We start from the raw sequence: 11,937 nt of genomic DNA, 5'->3' as shown, positions 1-11,937 counted from the left end.
ACTAACTAAAGTCTAAAGAAAAGTAAAAGTATATAATGTTCAAGCACCTACATAAGTAGGTAGATACTTTTCTTTCGATTCTAAAGTACCTACTTACTTGGTGTTATATAACAAATATAATGTAATACCTATTTAAATTACAAAAACAAACTGCTAACATTTTGATAAAATTATGTAACTAAAAGTTGATGTACCACTTTTAAAGAGTCATAAAACAGGTTGGTTCAGTGTGTCAGAACAAGATCTCGAATTTCAAGCTACTTTATGTTAACTGCCATAACGGTTAGCCAATTTATAGTGCTAATTTCCTTAGATTTTTTGATATCACATAATGTTACATATTAATAAGGCTCATTCCTCAAGATATAATTAAATATTCTGAGACAAAATGTTCCTCAATTAAAAATAAAAGAGGTGAAACAACTTTTAAAACATTATGTTTGTAATAATAATGAATTCAACATACTTGAGTTTGAGTGATCTGTTTTCTTAAGATTTATTTACTATTTAAGATCGTTTATTTCTCACAGAAGATTAATTCTTTTAGGGACACCTTGAATTGCCTTTAACTATCAGGCCATATACTTAGCCATGTCATAAGTTCTGTTTGAAACATAAAACACCATAAAACAATACTATATAATATACTATTTTGTATTTATTATTATTTCATGTATTATGCAAAGTATTAGATTAGTTAAGAAATAGTTGCACAAGACACCTTGCTGTAGCGTTGATGTCCATTCGCTGTACATGACCCAGGCATCTAAGTCGTTAGACTTTTATTCTTTTAACCGGGTTAGTGTTGCTCTACAGCCCGAACAGTAGGACCTCAGCTTTAATAATAGCCCTTGAACGTTGCACTTATCGGTCTATAGAGGCACGCTCTGTTTCTATTGATGTTTTCGACGCTGCATCAGTTAACTCTTTCTAAAGAATTTAACCATTTCTTTGAGAATCTTTCATGTGAGCTTTGAATTCTGACAACAAAAAATAATCTTAAGGAATAAAATATGGGCTGCTGACCGACAATCTTAAGATTTTCTAAGATCTACTATAAGGCACTTTTTAGCTATCTAAGCTTGAAAAGCGTATTTGTTAATGCCTTTACCAAAGTTGTTAACAAAAAAACGAGATGGGACACTTTGGAGTGAGTCATTCCGTAATTTTCAAAACGATTATCATTAACGATATCGTCAATAATTTGCTTACCGTAACTTTATCGCTATCGTCTCGTCAATCGTTTTCGGTATAAGATCGTTCAGTATGACTGAAATGTCAACATGAACTCAACGAAAGATCATGCTTGTTTGATAACTTGAAGATGTTATTAAAATTGGTTTTTGTCTAAACTTACCAACTATTTTGTGGTATTAATTGTTATTGTAACTGTTACTGACTTTATTTTTTGCCGCCGACGATATACAGTGAATCACAAAAGTAAGTAAGCACTCGTTGTTGTCCTATACAAATGCTAAACAAAAATATTATTCCGTTAAAAATGTGAGAAAAAATGCATTCTAAATGACGTGATTATGATGCACATCACAGTGGAAGCAAAATTTATCGTTTTTCATTTAGTTGATCTGCAAAACAAAACTTTTTGTTTTTCATTCTTGTTTTCTACGTCACAAAAGTAAGTAAGCAGCAGCAGTGTTACAAGGTTAATTATTTATTAGTGCAGTTAACTCCGTTTTTTTTGTTGTGTTTTTAGATGCTTATCTCTTTTTTAAATATTTTTTTTCAGTTTACAATTATTAATGGATTAATTAAAAGAAATAGCTGCAAGAGGTAAGGAACTAAGCCTTGATTTAAAACAAGTGATAATTGGACACTAATTGGAATAAAAATCGGAACGCGAGATTGGTAAAATTGTTAAAAAAAAGTCCATATACCATCCACAAAATAATAAAAAAAACTTAACACCACTGGAAGTTTGAAAAATGATCCTCGCTCTGGGCGACTTCCGGAAATGTATTCAACAGGAATGCTGAATAATTGTAAGGAAAGTGAATAGAAACCAGAAAATTAGTGCCCCAAAGATAACAGCAGAAATATCCAATGAAACTGGCAAGTCATGCAATCCCCAAACGATTCGTCGAATGCTCTACCAATCTGGTTATCACGGTCGAAACATTACAAAGAAACTTTTCATTAGCAAAGTAAATCGCCACTAGCGTCTTCTATTTGCAAAATCCAATGAATTTAAAAAAGCAGATTTTTGGAATACTGTAATTTTTTCCGATGAGAGTACATTCAACATCCATGGTTCTGACGGACGTGAAAAGGTTTGAAGAAAAAAAAATACAGAGCTTGATCCAGCGAATATATAAGAACCTCTAAAGCTGGAGGTGGGAACGTTATGGTGTGGGGTTGTATTGTATGGCTGCATCTGGCGTAGATACTTTAGTGTTCGTTGATTCTTTGATGAATAGGTTCGACTATTTAAATATCTTAAAGAACAACCTTCAAGAAAGTGCCAGAAAATTGGATATGGGAAGGTCATTCACCTTATAGCAAGACAATGATCCTAAACATACCTCAACTGTTGTTAAAGAGTGGCTACTATATAACGTTCAAACCCAGCTTAAAACACCACCTCAGTCCTCCGAGCATTTATGGGAGCATCTCGACCGTCAAATTAGAAAACACAAGATTTTGAACAAAGATCATCTAAAGTGTTTTCTTCAAGAGGAACGGTCTAAGATTGGCCAAAACATAACTTAAAATTTGGTTAACTCGATGCGTTCTCGGATTAAGGCAGTTAGTAAGTCCAAGGGGTACCCAACGAAGTACTAAATGGATGAAAAGGAAATCTTTTATTAATTAAACCTTTCATTAAACTGCTTACTTACTTTTGTTATATATTAATTTGTTATTATTTTTAGTTTTAGCGGAACATTTCTTAACTTAAATTAATTTTTTATTTGAAAAACAAAAATATATCTTAATTTATTTTCCAATTTTGAAATAGATTGTTTACAGGCAATAATCTTTAAGTTTAAAGCTGCTTACTTGCTTTTGTGATTCACTGTAACTCTAATTTATAATGTAAGTTATTAATGTCTGATATTGTAGTTATAATTATAATTTTGTATATAAGGTCAGTAACACAAATTCATCTGCAAATGGGTATAACATTTATGAATGAGCATCGTCTCTTGGCCAATAAGTATAACCTCAATTCATGTTGAAGGGAAGTTTTGGTTTAAAAAATATTTGGATAATGTGCTTAGTACAAGGGCATTGGTAGCTTCCGCCACACTAAGTCTTAATAGTTACAGCAAACCGTCTGACCGTCTGACAAATTATTTATTGTTTGCAGTATCTTTATAAAGACCTTATTTGAAAAAAACTTCGATCAAAAATGGAATGGTTTAAATTATTTTACAAGTGACGATCTTGATCGTCTTACGTGAAGTGAGACTAACGTCAAAACGCTATCGTTTGACGATAATAGTTTTACGGAATGACCCCCCTGTTTTAGTTTGATATTGTATCATTTTCTTTGTTGTAAACTTTTTAAACCGTAAAAATCCTCTTGAGTCTTTCCATAGTAATTACTTAGAGTCAAGGTGTGAACAAAAGATCTGCAAAGCGATAGTCTCTTATCCGTAGATGCTAATAAATCTGTTATCTATTCTTAAAGAAATATCAAACTGGCAGAGAGAATCCGATTTCCGAACATTATTCTATTTCCCAGTGGTTTTGAAAAAACATGGAAATTTCGCCAAAACTCATTCCTTAACTATGTTAAGCAATTATTGCATTATTTTTCTTCAGAGCATCAGTCCACGATGACAGAAGCGAAACTGCAAACAAATTGGCATTTATTGCTTACTAACGTTAATATTTAAAAAAATAAGATAACCATTTTATATGAAATGCATATGTCATAAGCCATGAGGTCTTGAAGTTTTGTAACAAAATTTATGGAACGACTAATGTATGGATATCTTTTTTCTTTTATAATGAGCCCTCACTTCAGTGGTTTTAGGAATGTATGGATATCTTTTTTCTTTTATAATGAGCCCCCATTGAAGTGGTTTTAGGAACCCTTCTTATTCCAAAAACACGGTTTTTTTTAAGCAACATTAGGGAAGGAAAAGAATCTTATACTCACTGTGATTCCTTCTAGTTCTTGGTATGTATCATTGCCAACCACATGAAGTATCTCACCACCCGATCTGATAGCTACTTCACCCAAAATCCCTCCCACAGCTTCTTGAGTCTCGTTCTCAGTTTCCAATCTTTCTCCATACCACACCAAGTACAACTAAAAATAATTCAAAAAACAAAACAAAATTGCAAAATAAATATCTCACTTCAAAAACCCTTCCCTTATCACAAAAATAATGCAAACAACAAACCCTTATTCGTTTTTTGAGAAGTGTTATCGCTGCGTCTTGAACCAATTCCGTATGAGCTGGAATCGAAGCGGTCGATATGAATACAGCACTATCGTATGGCACAAGTTCAGATGCATGGACAACTCCAATAAATGCATTTCCACCAGCGCTCTCTTTGATACTATTCAATCCGGCTAGGAATTGACGTGTATTATTAAAACTGTACGCTGTTGGTGTTCCTACAAAAAAAAAATATTATTAAAAATAAAAATAATTGTTTTCAATTAAATTAAAATAAAAAACTTATCATGACATTCGTCACTCGTAAATCTTTTGTGGTTTTTGTTGTTTTTTTTTTTCAATGAATTCAAAATGATAAGAAATGGACTTTCATTAAAATTGTATTTTAGTATAATTATTTCATCCGATTTCTTGTTTCAATTCCAATCAGAGAGTAGAGTACAAATTTTTGTTCTTGAAATAAATGTGTAGATATAATTTAAAAATTAAAACATCTCACATTTAACACTTTTGTTTTTATTTATGTTTATGGTGTTTTTATTTTTGTTGTTTTTTTTTTCAATAAAAATCAATTTCAAGGACATTTATAAAATATTTTTGTTTGTTCGTTTAGTAATTAAAAAAATAACACACAGAAAAAAAACTAAATTAATTAATTCAATATGCCCGAGCAATTTAATATTCAAATTTAAAATGTTACTCGTAAATGTATTCGAAATAAAATTGAGATGTGATGTTGTGATCTGATTTTAATTCCAACAACTTTAACCTGTTATGTGAGTTAACAAATTATGAATATATCTTTTTTTTTATTTGTATTGTTAATTTAATAATTTAGCGTTGTTATTGTTTAGTGAAATGACGTCAAAGGTTTTTTAAAAATTTTTATAAAACTTAAGTTCCTAAAATGTTGCTTCAAATTATTGTAAAAGTAATAAAAAGTCATGTCTAGACCGAAAAGAATTTGGTTTGTGACTGGGAGGCTATTAAAAACCAACAACGTGTCACAGATGTAAAGAATATGTTAAGAAGTTTTGAGATTTCCTGGTTAGAATTTTATTTGGTAACTGAATTTAACAATCGAATTAAATGAAGTAAAATTTTACCAAAATGTAAATATTTGTGTGCCTTTGAAATGAATTCTAATAGAAAGAAAATAAAACTTAATCACCTTATAAGACCTATTAGCCTATCATCATTTATTCTTAAAGTTCTGGAACGATTGTTTGATATCCGCATGTACTTAATAGCATTGTTAAGAGACTATCGATGTCTCAGCTTGCTTACTGCAAAGGGAAATCGGTAGAAACAGCCTTGCACACTCTTGTAAGAACTATCGAATACTCCCTAGAGCAAAAGGAATATACTATGGTGGCCTTCCTTGATATTGTTGCTATCGCCCTTACAGGAGAACATTCTAATACACTGAAAGACCTCCTCCAAAACGCACTCAATATGCTCACTAGATGGACTGATCACTGCGGACTTAGTATTAATCCTCAAAAAACAGACCTCGTCCTTTTTGCACGTAAATACAAGATCCCAGTAATTTTAGCTCCTTTAATAAAAGGTGAATCACTAATTTTTACCAATGAAGCCAAATATCTTGCTCTGATATTGGACAAAAAATTAAGTTGGAAACCTAACATTCAGGAAAGAGTTAAGAGAACCACACTCTCAGCAGCGTTAGACACACTCCTCAAACTGACACCCCTCGACATCTTCAGCAAACAAGTGGCAGCGAGTACAGCTATAAGACTCTACACGCCTCATCTCAATGGACTAACAATAATGAGGGCACTCCATCATTTTCAACCTCTTTGGTTCTATTCCAAACCCCCAATTTGGGAAAAACTTCAAGGTATCCATTCCATCCAGAGATGAAGAGATGAAGACAAAAAACTCCTGGATGACAAAAGCATTCATTTTTATACAGATGGATCCAAGACAAATGAGGGAGTTGGTGGTGGTGGGTACTCAGAAAAGCTTAATCTAAGCATCTCATTCCGCCTCCCTAATCATTGTAGTGTCTTTCAAGCGGAAATTTTAGTGATCAAAGAGGTTCTCTTCTGATATCCGCATCTTCTCTGACAGTCAGGCTGCTATTAAATGTCTTGACGGTGTCTCAACCAAATCTCAAACGCCCCTCGATAGTTCATCGTCTCTTATGGAGTGGGCGCAGCTACATGTAAACTTCTGCTAAAAGAAACCGCTTTTGCTATAACAAACTCTAGGTGGTACAATTTACCAACATGCGCAGCCACAAAACTCATATGGCCTTCACTGGACCTAAAGCACTCTCAAAGCAGACTTCATATTAGCTCCCTAATAGGTGTCCTTACGGGACACTGTCTTATAGGCAGACACGCAATACGACTTGGTGTAGCCTCAAATAACTTCTGCAGGAGCTGTATTGACGAGGAAGAAGAGGAAACAATCTCTCACCTTCTCTGCACTTGCCCTGCTCTTTCACTATGACGCAAACTTCATCTGGGAGACTACTCTGTTGATAGTCCCAGTGAACTAGCTAAAAAGGAAATCAAATATCTTCTTCGCTTTATAAAAAGGTCAAAATAGTTCGATTAGTAAGAAGTAATTCTCTAGATTCATCTGGTATCACAATGACCCTTTTCTTTTGGCCTAAGTGCGTATATTAATCCGCAGCCACTTTAACCTAACCTAAAACCTAGCAAGGCGAAAGTATAAAAAAAGTAAAATTGTTAAAGGAAACTTTTGGACTTGAAAGTGGAATAAAACCCAAATTGTTCAAGTGGCTTGACGTTAGTAAAACTATTGACCTTTACACACGAATGCCGCCGCCGGCGCTATATAGTTCAGTCCAAACTGACAAAGTTCTACGTACATATGTAAGTTTGTGAACTTAAGAACTTCAAGCAGCAAAAGTATCCTTTGCAATTCCAATGTTATTTCAATGAACTCATTATTATAAAAATTATTATAACAACAAAAATTTTTAATCAAACTTTGACCACATAACTTTGAGTTATTTACTGAAGTGCTATAAAAAAAAGATAATAATAAATTTATGAACAAGAAAGAAAAAAAGCAACAAATAAGGTAAATATCTTTTAACATGGTCAAAGTCGTTATGGACGTTAAAAAATTCATTATATTTATTTTATTTGCATATAAAGTTGGCGTAACATCCACACATGGTCGTGGATTATTTGGCACGCTCTAAAACTCATCGTGATATTTGCCAGAAAAAAAAACAAGCAAACTTACAAAAAGCTCAAATTACCATCGACATGGACGGTGGTGGTGGTAGCCATTCGACAGGCGACGACGCATGCAAAAACAAAAAAAAAGAGACATCCAAAGCCAAGAGAAGTAAGAGATCAAGAATATCTTTGCACTTGATCTAAATGATGGATGAAAATTAATGCTGATGCGGTGCATCTCCATCATCTTGTCAGACGTTGTATTGTATTCTATACATTTGTATGGATAAACTTAGTTAAAAAGTACATTATTTCAAACACAACAACAAAACAAAACCGTCCTTCAATTCGATTGGGAATTCATAAATATATATAAACACAAACTAGTTTCTAATTGACCCCAATTGCTTTATTTGAAACTCTCTCAAATAAAGTATCTATCTATAAGTTTATTTCCATAAGATATTCATAAAATCTTATGAGAGCCCCCATATTGCGAATTCATATGTTTAAATGTTCAGATACAACAAAAACAAGAAGAAGAAGAAAAATATGAAAAATAAGATATTCTTACCTGAAGCATTGAGCGCGACCAAGACAATCTTTATGGCAAAATTTGATCTAAGCGCCTCCCGCCAAAGTGCCTTCGTCTTTTCGAGGGACTCTGGCGACGGATCGACAATCACCGCCAATGGCATTCTGATGTAAGCGTCTTCTATATAGTTGCGTAATTGTTCGTGCGGCAGAAGCTTTCTGCGTGCTATGTGAATCTGTTTGCCCTGTTTAGCCCGATTCGTGGTGGTGGCAGCAATGCCGCCAACCGGCGTCGTTGATTGTGTTATTTGTGGCATTGGCGATGAAGTTGTTGTTATAAGTGGGGGAGCATTTATTGTTGTGGTGCCGAGCAGGCTGGACGGATATAATTCTTCGATGCTTTCGTGTGGTGCGTCTTCATAGTATTCCTCCTCCACACTGCTATTTGAATTGTCCAATTGCTGATGTTGGATGTCATGCAAGTCGTTCTCGTCCGAATAGAGGACATTGGATTTCATGGCGAGTGGAACGGATTCGTTTCTTTGAGTTAATTCCATTTGGCCCATCATATCTACGTAGCTCGAGTCTGGTCCGGTTTCCTCTGATGCACTTGCACTAACAGACGTACTGTCGTAGTCTTCTGTGGAGGAATGTTGTTCGTAGGACTTTTGTCTCCGCACATACTCTGGCACCATTGTGGTGCGGGATATTTTGATAGTTTGATCATCTCTCTCATCGGCCAACATCATGTCTGTTGTGTCCTCTTGAGAGTCGTAGTAGGACGTATGGCCTGTGTCAAAATTTGTGTTGTGTATTATGCCCTCTTCGTCCTCGACTTCTTGTTGAAGTTGCGCTGGGTCGTAGATTTCATGGTCATCGGGTGCATCACCTGTGTAAAGTTGTTCATTCTCCGACGAACCATAATCTGCACTCGCACTGCTTCCTGCACAATGTATCAGGAAGGAGAATAGTGCTAATTTAACGGTTAGACAACTATAACTTGTCAGAATCATGTTGTTTATTTTGTTTTATATTTCCGTTTTTTATTGATTGTGCGTTTTCTGTTTACTTAAATAATTTGTTAAGGATTTTGTACGTTTTTTAAATGCTTTGTATGAGAACTGGCAGGTTCTAAGTTGTCATTGTAGGTAGTTTAATCTAAAAAAAATAGAAATTAAAAACAATTATTAGTTGAAGTTGATACAAAAAGAAATTTAAAATTTTAAACAAAAGAGCTGAGCAGCAAACTTTATAATTTTGTTTCTTTTTTTCTGGGGAAGACTTTGATCTATTGTATAACTTAAAGGGTGTTTTTTAGTTACAAAATAGAAAAAAAAACAACAACAAACTAATAATAATAATTGATATGGTTTGATTAATTGATTGCATGCCAGAAGTGTTAAGAACAATTTGAACGTCCATTTTCCATTCGTTTGGATCACTTTCTCCTTGGCTTTTGCAAATGATGAAATAGTAGTTATAAATAATCAAGTAATGAAGTAGACATTACTTAATATCAACACCTTTTCCGTCAAATGCAAATAACAAGTTTGAATCTAGGATTAGTTCCATTCATTATTCATTGTAAAATGACAAACCATAAGTAAGATGTCAAATTAACTATCACTAGAAATAGTGATGTTAATTAGAAAAAAAACACCCTTTTTTATATTACATATAGGTCTATATGTTATGTACATTAATCTGTACCGGGTCCAAGTCTTTACTTGATTAGTTGTTTGCCCACTGTTTGCACTTTATTTACAACTTATTTGTTACCTGACACTACCAGTTCATTTTAATTAAATATTCATTAGTTTATGTTTAACATTTAATGAAAACTCATACAGATCTGTACAGTTATATATATAGCCAGAGAGATATTTCATAAGTCCATTCATTAGATATATAGAGGTTAATCAAATATATCAAAGCATGAAGCATCCACAGCATAATCGAGTATTGACCTTGACCAATCAGTTCCACCTATGGACATTTACAAATTGAAAGACAAAAAAGTCCATAAATAAGTCTGCAATATACCCCACGACCACGTTCAACGACGACGACGATTGTATAGAGGTAACAGCCAAAAGCAGAAGCCACAGCAGCACTAGCTTCATTTATATAAACACTTTAACCGACAAAGATGAATCTTATGGACACTATATCCCATGTTGGAAAGATATATTTAAAATACAAAATCATGCAGCAACATAGAGGTTAGGCGGGGCGTGCCTCATGAATATACTACTCTTTTTTTGTGGCACACTTGGAATCTCCGTATAGAGTGCCAAAAATGTTCAGTACAACATTAGTGATGGCATGAGCTGAGCTTGGGGTAAAGCTGAGCCGAGCTTAAGCTGAACTGAGGAGCACATAAAACATACCTACATTTTAGATACGAATATAATAATAATTACCAATTTATCTCATGTTTAACAGTTACTTTGAGTCAAGGCCAATCGATTTAAAACCAAATTAAACGCCAGCTGTGGGTTTTTATTTATTAATGTATGCACATTGCCGTTCGTATTTTCATACATAGCTTCGATCGTCGTCGTCGTCGTGTGCTATGTTGAATTGATTAAACATAAAAAAAAATTGAAAAACAAGAAAATTTATAAATATATAAAAATTCTTTTAAAGTCCGTGCGTCCGTAAATCATAAAGAAAATAATTATAATCTGCACACGAACGCGCTATCTAGAAATTCAAATGAGATGTGATGCAATTGTAGATACGGGTAGTACTTATATGGCATATGGCAATGGATAGGGTAGACGAATAACGGCGACGCCAACGGAACGGAGAAGACAAAAGATATAGAAAAGCCAACATCAAATGCATGGGAAAATCTTGATTTAGTGTCATTAATTTCACATTATGGTCTGATTACATAAGAACAAATTCAAACAACTCTCAAAGGCACCTCTCTTTTCTACATACATAAGTCTCAACACTGCCACCGCCGCCGCCGGTAGCATTCACTCTCTTACAAACTAACTTCTTGAAATTGGTGTTCATATGGAACTGCCTTATACCTTTGGATGGAAATTAAACTCCGAGAGGGAAATAAACTTATAAGTTTTATGCTATGTCTACATCAACATGGAATTAAGGCACACCGAGATTGCAAATTATGCGATGAGATAAATATTTTATTACAATGAAAGAGAATTAGGAACTTGCTTTTGCACAGAAGAGGGGGCGTGCGAAAATAGTTTGTTATTGTTTCAGTAGTCCAAAAATATAACTGTGGGGTTTCTTTTATGAGAAAAACGAAAACCTTTTAAGATTGAACTATGAGAGATATTGAGATACTCATGACTTTAACGTATAAGAAGCGTAAACTCGGATGACAATTATTGTGTCCATGAATTAAATACCAAAGGATTTTTTTTAACTTCCCATAGGAAGTTATTGTAGTGGGTCCGATTGAAAATGTTGACATTTTTCGACGTTTTAAGGTACCTAGAGTCGAAATAAAAGATTTTTAGAAGGATGTCTGTGCGTTCCTGCCTTCGCATGTCCGTACGTTCTCGACGTTTTTTTCGTCCAGAAGAAATATCGAATTCAAATAAATTTTGTTATACAGATAATAAGCATACAGATATTTGAATGATGGCTACTTCAAAAATCACTATTTGTTGGCTAATAGATCTTTCAAGGCATAATGTAAGCTAAAGAAGGCAGCATTTTTCGAAGCTGAATTCAAGAAATTAGCGTTTTGTAAAATTGGAAAGGAGTTTTGGCAAAGCAGCTGAACGGGAAAAAGTTTTCAATCCATTTTAGTATAGGTTCTGATCAACTGGCAGATCACTTTCTGAGTTTGTTCAATCCAACAGAAG

The 11,937-nt window shown here is 33.9% G+C and overlaps 2 protein-coding genes across 3 annotated transcripts in view; one reads left to right on the top strand and one right to left on the bottom strand.

Moving 5' to 3' along the window:
- Nucleotides 1-11,937, top strand: part of LOC129947038 (mucin-2) — an 85,684-nt gene that overhangs the window by 14,804 nt on the left and 58,943 nt on the right. The gene's annotated exons all lie outside the window — the stretch shown is intronic.
- LOC129947054 (uncharacterized) overlaps nt 1-11,937 on the bottom strand; it is a 41,872-nt gene that overhangs the window by 13,589 nt on the left and 16,346 nt on the right. Inside the window, exons 2-4 of the mRNA XM_056057491.1 lie at nt 8,127-9,244; nt 4,371-4,588; nt 4,124-4,276 (exon numbers count right to left, since the gene is read on the bottom strand). Coding sequence (XP_055913466.1) covers nt 4,124-4,276; nt 4,371-4,588; nt 8,127-9,099 — 1,344 coding nt within the window. The 5' untranslated portion in view covers nt 9,100-9,244. The remainder of the gene's footprint in view (nt 1-4,123; nt 4,277-4,370; nt 4,589-8,126; nt 9,245-11,937) is intronic.

This window comes from Eupeodes corollae, chromosome 2 (genome assembly GCF_945859685.1).
Source record: "Eupeodes corollae chromosome 2, idEupCoro1.1, whole genome shotgun sequence".
Lineage (NCBI taxonomy): Eukaryota > Metazoa > Arthropoda > Insecta > Diptera > Syrphidae > Eupeodes > Eupeodes corollae.
The sequence above is the reverse complement of the archived record's forward strand: the minus strand, read 5'-3'. Positions and strand labels throughout refer to the sequence as shown.